General features: G+C 45.3%; 1 protein-coding gene across 3 annotated transcripts in view; it reads left to right on the top strand.

Annotated features, from left to right (window-relative positions):
- APTX (aprataxin) overlaps positions 1–6,977 on the top strand; it is a 37,244-nt gene extending 30,267 nt beyond the window's left edge. For all 3 annotated transcript variants that reach the window (XM_040325502.1, XM_040325494.1, XM_040325484.1), the window contains one exon: positions 6,496–6,977. In XM_040325502.1, coding sequence (XP_040181436.1) covers positions 6,496–6,647 — 152 coding nt within the window. In that variant the 3' untranslated portion in view covers positions 6,648–6,977. The remainder of the gene's footprint in view (positions 1–6,495) is intronic.
- The last annotated feature ends 8,993 nt before the right edge of the window (positions 6,978–15,970 follow it).

Genomic DNA, 15,970 nt, shown 5'->3' with positions numbered 1-15,970 from the left:
TAACTAATGCATTACAATTTAATTACACCCATTCGATTTTAGACAACTAAATGCAGTTTTAGTAGACTAAAATGTACTGGAGATTTAGTTGACTAAATACGACTAAAACAATTGCAGAAGACTAAAATGGGACTAAAACTAAAATGCCATTTTAGTCCCAAGACTAAAGCCTCGTACACACGATCGTATTTTACGACGGGAATTGTGTGTTGACAGCCTGTCGGCGGAAAAATTGACCGTTTGTACACTCCATCGGACAGTTGTCGGATTTTCTGCGGACAAATGTTGGATGGCAGGCTTTAAGATTTTCCGTGAACAACGGTCTGTTGTCAGATTTTCCAAGCGTGTGTACAAGTCAGTCGGACAAAAGTACAAACACGCATGCTCGGAATCAATGCTCACCAAACACGACATTAGCAGAAGGTGCCCAAAGGGTGGCGCTAAAGAGCTGAAAAATCACATGGTACGCAACTACGTTCATGTTTGTTGGTCGACAATTGTGTGCCATTTGTATGCAAGACAAGTTCATGGCCAACACCCTTCAGACAAAAGTCAGAAGCTTTGTCTGCGGAAAATCGAAATTGGCCAAAATTAACACTGGCTGCACATGCTCAGTTTGGTGTGTATCGCTTTTTTTTTTTTTTTTTACTCTTGGGAGAGTGCATGTGATCAGCACAGGGGTGATCAGCACATGACCAATCAGCACTGTCCAGTGGATCAGATGTCCAGTAGTTTTCTAGGACAGTAAGAGCAGAATGAAAACTCTTTCTAAGGTTCCTTTCACACTTTTTTTTAGCGGCGCTATACCGTCGGAATTGCGGCAGTATTCGGCCACTAGCAGTGCGTTTTTAACGCCCGCTAGTGGCCAAAAAAGGGTTAATACCGCCGGAAATGCGCATTGCCAGGGGTATTACCGCGGTTTCCCATTGCTTTCAATGGGGAGGAGAGGTAAACACACCGCTCCAAAGATGCTGCTAGTAGGACTTTTGGAGCGGTCCTGGAGGTCCCGCTCCAGTGTGAAAGCCCGAGAGACTGCAGGGCAGGAGTTTTTCAGGCGGTATTTAGGCGCTATTTTTAGCGCTAAAACGCCTGAAAAACTCCTCAGTGTGAAAGGGGTCTAACGCTTCAACTACACATTGATGGAAGTCACAAGACTGCTATATACAGCTAATGAGAAAAGGTATTTAGCAGTTTATATTTACTAAAATAATTGCATTTCCGTGCTCTGTGTACTATGGGAGACCAGATATAATGAATGTAGGGCCCTGGGTTTAGTAACGCTTTAACTACTTCCCGCCTGCCATCTAGCAGAATGACGGCCGGAAAGTGGTTGTATTATCCTGAATGATAAAAAAATTGGGAAAAATGTGGGACTTTAAGTGAAACATGCGGGAACACATCCCTATATAATAGCAAAGAGGGGGGGGGGGGGGGGGGGGGTGACCAGCGTGAATGCAGGATCCTGGGTTTAGTAACACTTTAAGCCCTCTTTTCGGGTTGTGGAATGCCAGTTTGATGGCTTAGTTCTGATGTTGGGCTGTAAAAAAGCAGGATCTTCTGGCTAATAGCAGTGTCTTGTGGTATTTGCTGTAAAGCAGGACTTTCACTTTTAGAAGTATAAAATGGCTAATATGTAGCCTTTTAACCACTTCAGCCCCGGACCATTTTGCTGGTCAATGACTGGGCCACTTTTTGCGATTCGGCATTGCGTCGCTTTAACTGACAATTGCGTGGTCGTGCAACGTGGCTCCCAAACAAAATTGGCGTCCTTTTTTTCCCACAAATGGAGCTTTCTTTTGGTGGTATTTGATCACCGCTGCGGTTTTTATTTTTTGCGCTATTAAACAAAAAAAGTGTGACATTTTGAAAAAAATATGAATATTTATTACTTTTTGCTATTATAAATATCCCCCAAAAATATAAAAAAAAAAAAAAATTCCCCTCAGTTTAGGCCGATACGTATTCTACATTTTTTTTTTTTTTACGAAAAATATCGCAATAAGCGTTTGGTTTGCACAAAAGTTATAGCGTCTACAAAATAGGGGATAGTTTTACGGCATTTTTATATAATTTTTTTTTTTTACTAGTAATGGCGGCGATCAGTGATTTTTCTCATTACTGCAACATTATGGCGGACACTTCAGACACTTTTGAAACATTTTTGGGACCATTGGCATTTTTATAGCAATCAGTGCTATAAAAATGCATTGATAACTGTAAAAATGTCACTGGCAGGGAAGGGGTTAACACTAGGGGGCGAGGAAGGGGTTAATTAGGTTCCTAGGTGTGTTCTAACTGAAGGGGGGGTGGGACTGACTAGGGGAAATGACAGATCGCTGTTCATACATTGTATGAACATGCGATCAGTCATTTCTCCCCCTGACAGGACCGGGAGCTGTGTGTTAACGAGCGATCGCGGGTGCCCAGCGGTGATCGCGCCCGCCGGGCAGCGAGTCGGCATCAGCGGCGCGCACGCCCCTAGTGGCTGAAATCACGTAATATTACGTGATTTTGCGCAGCCGAGCTGACCTGTCGCCGTAAAACGGTGGCGGCTGGTCGGCAACTGGTTAAATTGGTACACAAATATTAGATATGACCTAGCATGTCATTCCTGTAATTATCTTGATCGGTTTGGAGGAAAGGTGAGCTTTTCATGGGCACAGCAGATCAAGATAAAGGCCCCTTCATCTTTATCTGCTGTGCCCATAAAGGGAAATGATCTTAGGTAGTAGTTTCTCTGCAATATCGATTCTGTTAATTGCAGAGATAGGATTGGCACTCTTTTTTTTTCTTCAACTCTCTGCATCAGTCCTTACCCCGGGATTCTGATACCGCTCGATAGTGGCTGTGACCAAAAATGTCTATGGTTCTAAATAAAAAATCTGGTTTCCGAAAACCATAAAAATTGCTATAGTATCAGGAAAAAGTAAAAAAAAAAAAAAAGCTGATTTCTATAACAAAATGTATGTGTTTTATTTTATTCAGTAAAAATGTTATCATTTGATTTTAAAACATTACATAAAAAAAGGTTTAAACTTGTCCTTAATCATTTTAGTGCCTCGGCTAAAGTAGATATAAGGGTAAAACTTTATCTTAATCATACAGTACAGAACACAAGCAATTAGGTCATACACCATGACTTACAATACAATCACCTGAAGGTATGGAGCTATAACAGAGGTCCTCCTCCCTATAACCTTCTCCCACTCCATAAGTCTTCAGTTTTTTTGCTAGTGCCTGTAGGTGATGGACCTCTTCTTGTGCACAGACTCTTCAGGTCACCGCCAGCAAATTTTTTCCTTGGGTGCAATTTTTCCATTACAATGGTGGAAGAGGTTTCAGGGCTTTTACTCTAACTTGTTCATGGTCCCAAAGCCAAAAGGCAACGTATATCCCATTCTGGACCTTAAGGGCCTTAACAAATACCTAAAAAGTCCACATGTAGTCGGCCTGGTCAGTCATCACCTTCCTTCAAGAAGGGGACCTCTTGGCTGCTCTGGACATCAAGTATGCTTTCTTGGATTTACCCATTTTCCTCCACATTAACACTTTCTGTGTTTTGCCCTGAGCAGGCATTATTTTCAGTTTGTGGCACTTGTTTTTGGTCTGGCCATGGCTCCTTGGGTTTTCCCAAAGGTCCTGCCTCCAGTTCACCTCTAACTTCTTTCCCAGGGTGTTCACATTGTGGGGTACCTGGATGGCTTTAGCTGTCAGACACTGTCTTACAACATTCAGTGGATGGCTCAACTGCTGCAGCATTTGCTTCTCAACCTCCAGAAGTCTGCATCTGAACCAAACGCTTAGAGTACTTGGGTCTTGTCCTGGACACAGCCCTGACTTAAGTGCATCTCCCACAGGGGAAGATCCCGATTTTAAAGATCCTGTCATTGACCCTCAGTATGGTTTTGCATGAGGGGTCTGGGTCTTTTGAAGTAGGTTTGTGTGCCCAGATTCACTCCAGGCAGTTACAACACAGCATCCTATTTTTATTCTCTGGAGTAACCGATTGGCAGAGGCCAGACTTTCTTTGACATTGTATATATTCACTTCAATGCTTGAATCTGGAAAATCCTTTCATTGTAGACTGTAATCACAACAGATGCCAGCCTGTAGGGCTGGCAAGCAGTACTCAGATGGTGGCAGTCTAGGAACCTTGACAAGTGAGATAATCCTGATTTCCCATCAACACTCGAGCTCAGTGCTATTCGCCTCTCTCTCTCCAGATGTAGAAAAACCTCCATCAGGGTCTGCTGATGCGCTTTCAGTGGCATTTATCAACCACCGGGGCAGACCAGAAGTTACACAGCTCAAAAAGGGAGAAAACATGATTCTGCATGTTTTGTCATTGTCCACTGTGCACATTATAGGTGTGTAAAATTGAAACTTCCTCAGGTAGACTTGGAAGAATGGACCTAGCACCCAGAGGTGTTTCAGGTCATTTGTAGGAGATGGGGAGAGTCAAGAGTTAACCACAAATTGGAAGGAATCATGTCACAAGACCTAATGGGTTTTGCAGTGGACCCCCTGGTGACCCCTTGGGATAATTTCTCCCTGATTTTATGCTTTTCCTCATGAAAATATTCCACGCCTACTTCACTGGATTGAGGGAATCCTTGTGATACCAATTGCCACAAATTGGCCAAGAAGGTGGTACTGCTGTCTCAGGGTCTGGTGTTTCATCCTGCTTCTCATGCGCCGTCTTTGTCAGCCTGACAGATAGGGGTGTGGCTAATTTGGTTTCCCTACACTTTTGAGTGCCAGAAAATCGACCTCTCTCAAGGTCTGTTACTGCACCTGGAAGGCTTATTTTACCTGGTGTGAACAGCGGAAGGTTAAAGTGGATGTAAACCCTCACATATACCCAGTGAAGTGGATAGCCTCAGATGATACACATCTGCTGTTTTCAGCTTTATATATTCTTTAGAAAGTGCATATGGTGTTAGATTTTCACTTCCTGTTCAGCACTGGAAGTGAAGTCTGGGCATACAGCAAAGACAGCTGACAGGTACACACCCCCAATCCACATAGGCAGAGACTTGCAGAGCATTTGAAAGAAATGTGTTTGGACAACAGAGGTGTTTGGAAGGACAAAGAGGAAGACATGGATGCGAGGAGCTCAAGAACTTTGTGAGTTGGACTCTGAGCAAGGAACCATGAAGGACATTACATCTTGACCCCTACGTTGAGTAACTGTTTATTTTACTTAATGTGTACATATTGTACATGCTTATATGTGTAGGCATATTTTTGGAAGCTATGAGTTGTGTGGTATTGATACACTACAGAAGTCTAAAGCTTTCTTGGTTTTACCGCAAGAACTTAATAGATAGACTTAAAGCATTATAGGGCCTCTTCTATGAACTCTGATCGTTGGGTCTTTCTATAGATTTTCTATTGGATTAAAGTCAGGCAATTGGCTGGGCCATTGTAGCAGCTTTATTTTCTTTCTTTGAAACCAGTTGAGTTTCCTTGCCTTTGTGTTTGGAATAATTATCTTGCTGATATGTCCACCCTTGTTTCATCTTTGTCATCCTGGTAGAATGTCTTGATACATTTTTCCATTCATCCTTCCTTAATATAAAGTTTTCCAGTACCGTATGCTGAAAAACAGCCCCACACCATGATGTTCCCATCTCCAAACTTCACAGTTGGTATAGTGTTTTTGGGGTGATGTGCAGTGCCATTTGACCTCCAAACATGCTTTGTGTTATGGCATCCAAAGAGTTACATTTTTCTTCAGCAATGGGGTCTTGCGTGGCGAGTGTGCATACAGGCCATGGCGGTTGAATGCATTTATTTAATGTTAAGTGTTTTTTTTTCTTGCTAAATTCCAGGTATTTCTGAAGCTCTCCACAGGTAGTCCTTGGCTCTTGTAAAACTCTTCTGATAACTATTTTTACTCCTGTCAGAAATCTCGCAAGGAGCACCTGGTCGTGGCCAGTTTATGGTGAAATGATGTTCCACTTCCAAATTATGGCCCCAACAGTGCTCAGTGGAACATTCAGGAATTAAAAAATCCTTCTGTAACAATGCCACTATGTTTTGCAACAATAAGGTTGCAAAGGTCTTGAAAGAGGTCTTTTCTTTTAACCATCATGAGATGTTACTTGTGTTATGAGACACCTTTTTATAGGCCATCACTTGAGCCTGAACCAGCTGATATTTCCATTGATAAGGGTCAGGATTGCTTACTGATAGATTTCAGCTGATGGCTTGGCGTTCCATGCCTTTTTGCACCTCCCTTTTCTTGCGTTTAATACTTTCTCCCTGTGTCATACCATTTTATTACACATAACTTAATTTCTGAACTTATTTGTTTTGGTTTCTTTGTATGGATGGATTGCATGGGTTTTTACCGATGTGGTGAAAATTTCATTTCGATAGCACCTTTAGAAATGCATTTACCTAGAAAAATTGTGACATGTTCGATATTTATTTTATCTGCTTTAAATCTAAAACTCAGTTTTCTTAATTGTGTTATGAATTTATTTATAGATGTAATTGACATGATAAAAATAAAAGGAAGCGTGGAGGTAAAAGATGGAACATCCGAGCTCCTTAAATCTCCTCTTCAGTGTAATGTGTGCAAAGTTCAGCAAACCACTATTCCTCAGTTAAAGGAACACCTGAAGAAGCACTGGACCTAACATCGCTATAGAATCCATATTATACAGACCTCCTGTACATATTGCAAGTTTTGTTTGCCAACCTTTTCTAATATTAGAGTTGTGAATTTAAAAACAATGTTTTGTGCACGTATGCTAAAATATAATAATCTGTAGTTATTCTAAGCTTCTGCATATTGTAAGTTCTTGTGCACATGAAGTTTACCCACACGAGGATGCATAGGTGTTCTTGAGCAGTCTCCGTATCAATATTAAACATTATGATAGTAATTGCCCATGAACCCAAGGTCTATTTTATAACTGCAGCCAGCACCGAATTTCTCTATGCTGTGCTGCATGTTATATACTACACACTGTAAATGGGGAGGGTAGTGCTGCGCTAATCAGTGGTGAATGGATAAGTGAATAAACAGGTGGGGGAGGGGAATGAAAGTAGGTGTAATTGAAATGAGGAGCAATATAGCCCAAATGGCATCAGCATAAAAATAAATATAAATGATCAGTGAACAATAACAGTAATGGTGCAAATCATATAACTACACAGGTTCCTCTTAATGTGATGAAATACACTATAAGTAATGGTGCAAAAAATTTTTTCAGGTAACTGTGCTAAGTGACACTCCTATATTGGTGATAAACAGTCCATCAACAGAGTTTGAAAAATATTAGCAAAAAATATAAGTAAAATTTCAAAAGTCCAAGAAAGCAAAAGTGCAAGTGTAGGTCCGCAATATGGAGTGAGAGGAAAATGGGTATCCAGTGATCCTTTTAGGGTAAGTAAGGATGTCCCCTTACCTTACTGCTGTAAGGTAACAGCGTATAGATCCAACCACATTAGATGGTTCACTCGATGGGCTCTGATCCAACAACGGCAGGTCCTCCTTGGGGTTCTCGTCCCAGATTGGTCAGTTTCTCGCCCCAAAGAAATAAAGCATCGATGGTGTGATACCGTTTTAAAAATTTTAATTCTCAAAGAAAATAGACAGGGGTACTCACATAATCCAAAATACAATTGAGCATGTAAAAAAGAGGGGCAATCTGTCGCCAACGTCACCTCCGATAGTGACGAATGCGCATGAGTCCACTGAGAGGTATCGGAGGTGACGTTGGCGACAGATTGCCCCTCTTTTTTACATGCTCAATTGTATTTTGGATTATGTGAGTACCCCTGTCTATTTTCTTTGAGAATTAAAATTTTTAAAACGGTATCACACCATCGATGCTTTATTTCTTTGGGGCGAGAAACTGACCAATCTGGGACGAGAACCCCAAGGAGGACCTGCCGTTGTTGGATCAGAGCCCATCGAGTGAACCATCTAATGTGGTTGGATCTATATGCTGTTACCTTACAGCAGTAAGGTAAGGGGACATCCTTACTTACCCTAAAAGGATCACTGGATACCCATTTTCCTCTCACTCCATATTGCGGACCTACACTTGCACTTTTGCTTTCTTGGACTTTTGAAATTTTACTTATATTTTTTGCTAATATTTTTCAAACTCTGTTGATGGACTGTTTATCACCAATATAGGAGTGTCACTTAGCACAGTTACCTGAAAAATTTTTTTGCACCATTACTTATAGTGTATTTCATCACATTAAGAGGAACCTGTGTAGTTATATGATTTGCACCATTACTGTTATTGTTCACTGATCATTTATATTTATTTTTATGCTGATGCCATTTGGGCTATATTGCTCCTCATTTCAATTACACCTACTTTCATTCCCCTCCCCCACCTGTTTATTCACTTATCCATTCACCACTGATTAGCGCAGCACTACCCTCCCCATTTTCAATTGCTTATGGTTTGATACACCTTCCAGTGCCGCAGCTGTACCTCCACTTCTCATCACTTTCATTTCCCCTCCCCCTTTCTTCCCCTCTCTGTTTCCCCCCCTTTGATAAGCGCGGTAATATCCATTTTTCCACTACACACTGTGCTTTACATTCGTATACTTACTACAGTTCCGCACTGTGCAATACATTAAATCTCCATATACTGTATGTTGTCATTGACAGAGAGGAATTATTTGTACCACTATTTAGTATGTTATTTTTCACCGGGTTTTTCTTATTTTTTTAAAGGTTATCCATTAAATGAGCTGTTGATTCAGAATCGATAAAACGGTTATTTCCAGATTACTAATTTGAGCTTTTTCCATACAAGTTTCGCCTTCTACAGCAGTTCTCGTGCTGCTTTGCTTTTTTTTTTTTTTAAGGTTTATGTGTAAGAGAGCCCTACACATGCATTCTAGAGGGTGGAGTGTAAATGGAAAATGCAGATTTAGAGACAGCAAAGGTGGTGTGGGCAAATCTATAGATGGGGATTACAGTAGTATGGAAGCGAGTGCACATATGGTTAAATAATTAACAGTAGACTGAAAATGGTGCACAGTGGAGTGAATCAAGGTTAAGCAGAAAGTACTGTAAAATGCAAGAGTCAGAAGCCGACAGCCGAAAACCCTAGAACCTTGCAGAGCTATTATAGTTTGTTAATATGCTTTTTAATGTCCAATTTCAGCTTTGCTATCACTTTAAAGAGTTTGTTTGGACCAAGTTGCTGCAAACGCTGTTGGCCTTGTATAAACTCTAAGTAGCAAATGCTACTTACAGTAAGTATGCATAATTGTGGTCGGCAGTGGTATGGGGCGTGTCCAGTATGCTACTGGGACAAAATAGCATCAACACTGCTTAGCCTTTGCATTTTTATGAATGAATAGCTGAGGTGGAGATTGGGATTTACGGATACAAATACAATACATCCTACATACAGTTTATATAGCAGTGGCAGCGACTGCAGTAAGACCTTTCACACTGGGTCGCTTTGCAGGCACTATAACGCAAAAAATATCGCCTGCAAACCAACCTGAAACAGCCGCTGCCAGAGGGCTCTCACACTGGAACGGTGTGCTAGCAGGACGGTAAAAAAAAGTCCTGCTAGCAGCATCTTTGAAGCGGTGTGTATACCGCTCCTGCCCATTAAAATTAATGGGGCACCGCGGCTATACCGCTGCCAAAGCGCAGCTTTGCGGTGTTTAACCCTTTCTCGGCCGCTAGTGGGGGGGGGGGTAAAATCGCCCCACTAGCGGCCGAATGCCACCGCAAAATTGATGGTAAAGCGCCGGTAAAAAATAGCGGCGCTTTACCCCCGCCCAGTGTGAAAGGGGCGGGGTGTAAGTCCACTTTCACACTGGTGTGGAGGCAGCGGTAAATCGCCGCTATTTTTAGTGGCGCTTTAACGTCAATTTGGCACCGCTATTCGCCTGCTAGGGCTGGGAAAGGGTTTAAAACCACCGCAAAGCGCCTCTGTAGAGGCGCTCTGCCAGCGGTATAGCTGCGGTGCCCCATTAATTTCAATGGGCAGGATCGGTATACACACTGCTCCAAAGATGCTGCTAGCAGGACTTTTTTTTACTGTCCTGCTAGAGCCCTCGGGGCTTTCACAATGGAGAGACAGCAGCGGCTGTTTCAGGTTGATTTGCAGGCGCAATTTTTAGTGTGAAAGGGGTCTTAAAGAAAATGGTTAGTTTGGCCCAGCATTGGCCGCAAACAAACTATTTAAAGTGATAACCATGTTGGAGTTTGGCTTTAACTGCTCTTTACAACTTAAAGGCATCTTACAGTTGCGATGATAAAAGTATTTTTAGTCAGTTATTGACAGGAAAATTGCAAACCAGCAAACACAATAAAAAAAACTGTAGGCAAGTCGAGGATAACCCCTCCTACTAAAAACATACCTCAGTTGTAGTTTTTTTTTTTTTTTTTTTTTTTTAACACCTCTACTTTGAAAAAAAAAAAAGTCAGTCAAGACTAGTGTTGCTCACGAATATTCGCATTGCGAATATTCGACTCGAATATAGCATATTCGAGAAATCGCGCTATATTTCGAAATTCGCGGTGAATATTCGCAATTCCGAATATTCGATTTTTTACAATTTTTTTTTTTAATCAGATCACATCCTAGATATCTCCATCGACGTCTAAAAGCATTGCTGGTATCATTAGAGACCCTGGGCCGAGTAGCTGAAGCGTTCATTGAATTTTCCAGAAAGATCGCAATGCGATTATTCGGCAAACGCAATATCGCGCGATTATTTTCCTCGCCCCGATCTTCCGCATCAGAGCGATTTTTACAGTTTCATTTTTAAAACAGATCACATCCTAGTGATCTCCATAGACGTCTGAAAGCATTGCTGGTATGATTAGAGCCATTGGGCCGAGTAGCTGAAGCGATCATTTTATATTGCCGAATATTCGCAATGCGAATATTCGGCAATAGGAATATTGCGCGATTATTTGCTCCGCCCTTTTGCATCAGAGCCAATCAGAGTTCTCCTTCCACACTCGTCACAGGTTAGCAACCAATAGGACATTATATAAGCTCACTCCCAGCACCATTTCATTGCAGATTCAGAAGCTGGCTATAGAGTGTGGAGGCTGTTTCTGTGTTCCTGGTTTCCTGTGTCTTTGTTCTTGATTGATTTAGATCATCACCAGCATTGCTATTTAGTGATTCCAGTGGATCTTTTCCAGTATATCAACTGCTTTTTTCAAAGCAATAGACCCAAGAGCTTTTTTCAAAGCTACGTTTTGTGCCGTTTTGTGCTGTTTTTTTCATTTGTGTTACTGTTTGATCCTGCAATCCTCCCTGTTCAGTTATATTTGCAAGAGATTTCAGAACACATTTTGCTGAGCTTTATAAAAGAGCTTTTCTAAAAGCTAAGTTTTGTTCATCTTGTGTTACTGTTAGATCTTGCAGGTTCGCTGTTCAGTGATATTTGATAGGCATCTCAGTTCAAATTTTGTTTAGTTTTCCCTAAAGAGCTTTTATAAAAGCTAAGTTTTGTGTTCAGTTTAGTTAAATTTTGTGTAGTAAGTGTACACACTGTTAGTGTACATTTATTTCATCTAGCTTAGCTTAGTGTGTGTTTAGTGTCTGTGTTTTGTGTTTAAAAAAAAAAAAAGTTAGTGTTTGTTTAGTGCTTTTTTTTTTTTCTTTAATTTTGTAGTCCTTGTCTGGTGTACTACTTTTCTTATAGTTTAGTAGCTGTCTGTGTACGTCTTTGTCTGCGTGCCTGTCTTGTAAAAAAAACACAAAAACACATTTTGTTCACATTTCCCCCCCCCCAATAAAGTTTACCCCCCCCCCCACACACATATCAGCAATAATGAGCGGCATCCGTGGCCGTGGCAGCAGGGGTAGGGGAGTTACTCCCAGTGCTGGATCGCTGCCAGCACGGGGTACCTCTCGTGCCCCTACTAGTGGTAGAGGATCGGGTGCAAGGGGAGTACGCCTGATCCGGGAGTTCTTCCCATCGGGCAGCCGCCCGATATTGCCATCTCAGGCTCAAGTAGTGGTGGACTACATGGGGCACAGCAGTGCCACTGAGTCGTCGGTCCCGACTCACAGTAGTACCACCATTACACCGTTGCCTGTACTACCCCCCCCAGCCCCCAAGAGTCCAGCATCTTACTGTTCGACAGCGACAGTGATAGGGATCTCTTGGGGGAGGCCATGCATCAGGCAGACCTCCAGCTCTGTCCTGATGGTCAGGACCTTTTTGAAGGGATGGATGAGGAGGATGGGATACCTGCTGGCAGTATCCCAGAGACATCCCTTCAAACTGGTGCTGCTGTTTTGGTGCAGGAAACAGCAGCACCTAGTCAGACCCAGGCGTGGGTGAGGGGACAGCGGAGCCAGGCTAGAGGCTCCATGTCACGTGGTTCCCTCAGACCAACACATCTCAGCCCTTGGTCTGACATCTCTGGGGGCGAAGAGGGTGACCCATCATGGTTGCCATCTGACGCGTCGGCTCACTACGTCAGTGACGACGGGGAAGGTAGGCACCCTGGTGAAACGGTGCGCCAGGTCACCACCAGGGAGACCATCGTCAGGGTCTCCACTGGTGATGGCAGCAGGAGGTGTCAGGAGGAGGAGCAGCAGCAGCAGGCAGCTCCACCTGTGCGCACCGAATCCCAGCAGGTGCAAGTAAGCGTCACCCCATCTGACAGGAGGGCGGTGCTGAAGTCACCTGTCTGGAATTTCTTTACCCTGGTGGCAGACAACCCTACCGTGGCCATCTGCCGGATTTGTAAAGTGAGGGTGAAGAGAGGGAAGTGTTTGGCTCGGGTGGGTACCACAGCCCTGAACCAGCACCTGAGGATAAACCACTGGGCGTTGTATGACGAGATGAAGCGTGGTGGTGGTAGCAGCGCCACCACCACAAGTGAGCAGGGTACAGCAGCCCCTGCCACATCTTCATCTGTTTCCAGCAGGTCATGCCCCCCCGCTCCCTCTAGTAGAGGTACTGGTACCGGCAGCCAGACCTCTACTTCCACAGCACCCTCCACGTCTGTGTCCCGCACTGCCGTCCGGCGCCAGGCGTCGATTTCAGACGCCTTTGACCGCACCACTCCCTTCCCCCCTGGAGACCGACGTGTGCGTTCCCTCAATGGGCTCCTGGCAAGGGTTATTGCCCAACATCTGCTGCCCTTCAACATAGTTGACAGCAACCCCTTCAGGCAGATGTTGGAGCAGGCCCAACCCCAATGGCGTGTCCCCAGCCGCCATTTCTTTGCCAGGACTGGTGTCCCTGCCCTACACCAGCACATTGTGCAGAATGTAACCCTGTCGCTGGATCACGCTGTCAGCGACAGGGTTCATCTGACAATGGATGGCTGGACCAGCAGGCATGGGCAGGGACGCTACATCAGCTTCACGGCCCATTGGGTTTCCCTCCGAGGCGTCGGTGAGGGATCGTCGGCAACCGATCTTGTGGTGCCGCCCCGGGGTGTCCAGGGGAGAACTGCTGGTCTCCCTCAAGCCACTGTCTCCGCAGCTGCTGAGCCTCCCAGCAAGCGCCCCCGTAGCTACTCAAGTGTGGGGCACGTGCGCTGTCAGGCCGTGCTCCAGCTTGTTAGTTTAGGGGACTGGAGACACACTGCAGAAGAAGTGCTGAAAGCACTTCAAGCTCAGGTCCAGAAGTGGCTGACACCCCGAAGGCTCCAGCCAGGTATGGTTGTCTGCGATAACGGCAGCAACCTACTCGCCGCCCTCCATGCTGGCAGTCTGACGCACGTGCCCTGTCTGGCACATGTCCTCAACCTGGTGGTGCAGAAGTTCCTGCGCACTTATCCAGGGTTGAGTGACATTGTGGCAAAGGCGCGTAGGATTGCCAGCCACTTCAGGCGCTCCCCAACCGCTACCGCGTCCCTGTCCAAATTGCAGCGGAAGTACAATCTGCCCCTTCACAGGCTGATTGTGGACAGTGTGACGCGGTGGAACTCCACCCTCCACATGCTGAAGAGGTTGTGGGAGCAGCAAAGGGCGGTGAGGGAGTACCTGATGGAACTAGGCACTGAGAGGGCTTCACCACAACTCCCTTTCATCGCCTGTGCGCAGTGGGGGCAGATAAACCAGGTCTGCCAAGTGTTGTCCTCCTTCGAGCAGGCGACCAAGATGGTCAGCAGTGAGCAAATTGGCCTCAATAGCGTGCTGCCAATACTGTTCATGCTGGAGAGGACACTAGATCGCCTGCTCGAGGCTGGGGAGAGTGCCTTGGTGGAGCAGGAGGAGTCAGCAATGCTCCACCGAGACCAGGGCCAGGACCAGGAGGAGGAGGAGGAGGATGATGATGAAGAGGAGGAGGAGGTGGTTGCTGGTGTCGTCCCGGAGTCAGGGCCTGGTCAGGAGGGAGAGCCGGTGTTGGGGGCACCGATAGTCCGGGGGTTGGGCATGTCTGAGTTTGACCAGCAGCGCCTCAGGGATGAAGAGTCGCACCTCATTCACCTGGCCAGCATTGAGGAGTCACAGCGGGCTGTGCTCTTCCCCATGGCTGCCCACATGCTGAGATGCCTCAGGAGGGACCCCCGGGTTAAGACCATCAAGACGAGGGATGATTTCTGGATGGCCACCCTTTTGGATCCCAGGTGCAAGGGGAAACTGGAGCAGTTCATCCCAGCCAGCCGGAGGCAGCACCGGATGGAGGAACTGCAGGCAGCCATTGTCAGACGGTTGGAGCAGGCAACTCCCCGGCCTCCAGTTGTCCCCCCTCATCTCACCCAGCAGGTGGCTGCACCCAGCTGCAGCCGAGCAGGGGACCTAATGGAAGAGATGAGGATGTTCTTCCAAACCGAGCGACCCAGTACCACCACCAGCAGCAGCAGCAGCAGTCACCACCAGCGGCTGGCCCACATGGTGGCAGACTACATGGCGTCCGTCGGTGCTTCTGACAGTATGAGCACCGACGACCCCATGGAGTACTGGGTTGCCAGATTGGACACCTGCCGCGAGCTCGCTCAGTATGCGCTGGAGTTATTGTCTTGCCCCCCCTCCAGCGTACTATCTGAGCGGACATTCAGCGCGGCAGGTGGGGTGGTCACGGACAAGAGGACCCGTCTGTCCACAGACTCCGTGGACAGACTCACATTCATAAAGATGAATGAGTCCTGGATCGGCGGTGACTTTCTGCCACCCGTCGTCGGTTCAGGGCGCTGAAGGGTCCCTTGCCATGCATTCCCTGATGAAGCCCCGGACCTGATGTATTTACAGTGCTGAATATAACTATTTCAACATCAGAGAAAATCAATGTTAATATTTGGTACAGTAGGCTTTCTTTGCAATTACAGCGGTCAAACATTTCTTGTAGTTTTACACCAGCTTTGCACACACTGGAGGAGGGATTTTGGCCCACTCCTCCACACAGATCTTCTCTACATCAGTCATGTTTCTGGGCTATCGCTGAGAAACACGGAGTTTGAGCTCCCTCCAAAGATTCTCTATTGGGTTTAGGTCTGGAGACTGGCTAGGCCACGCCAGAACCTTGATATGCTCCTTACAGAGCCAATCCTTGGTTATCCTGGCTGTGTGCTTTGGGTCATTCTCATGTTGGAAGACCCAGCCTCGACCCATCTTCAAAGCTCTAACTCAGGGAAGGAGGTTGTTGCCCAAAATCTTGCAATACATGGCCCCGGTCATCCTCTCCTTAATACAGTGCAGTCACCCTGTCCCATGTGCAGAAAAACACCACCAAAGCATGATGCTACCACCCCCATGCTTCACATTAGGGATGGCGTTCTTGGCATGGTACTCATCATTATTCTTCCTCCGAACACGGTTAGTGAAATTATGATCAAAAAATTATATTATAGTCTCATCTGACCACATGATTTTCTCCCATGACTCCTTTGGATCAGTCAAGACAATTATGTCAGCAGTTATTTCACACCCTATATACTCTTATTAAGACTGCTGTACATCATGGCAACTCCTGCCCATGTGATATGACTCTGTATCAACTACTACTGTTAATACTACTACTGCTGCTTCAGCTGCTGCTG

The sequence above is a fragment of the Rana temporaria genome, chromosome 1 (assembly GCF_905171775.1).
Source record: "Rana temporaria chromosome 1, aRanTem1.1, whole genome shotgun sequence".
NCBI classification, from domain to species: domain Eukaryota; kingdom Metazoa; phylum Chordata; class Amphibia; order Anura; family Ranidae; genus Rana; species Rana temporaria.
The sequence above is the reverse complement of the archived record's forward strand: the minus strand, read 5'-3'. Positions and strand labels throughout refer to the sequence as shown.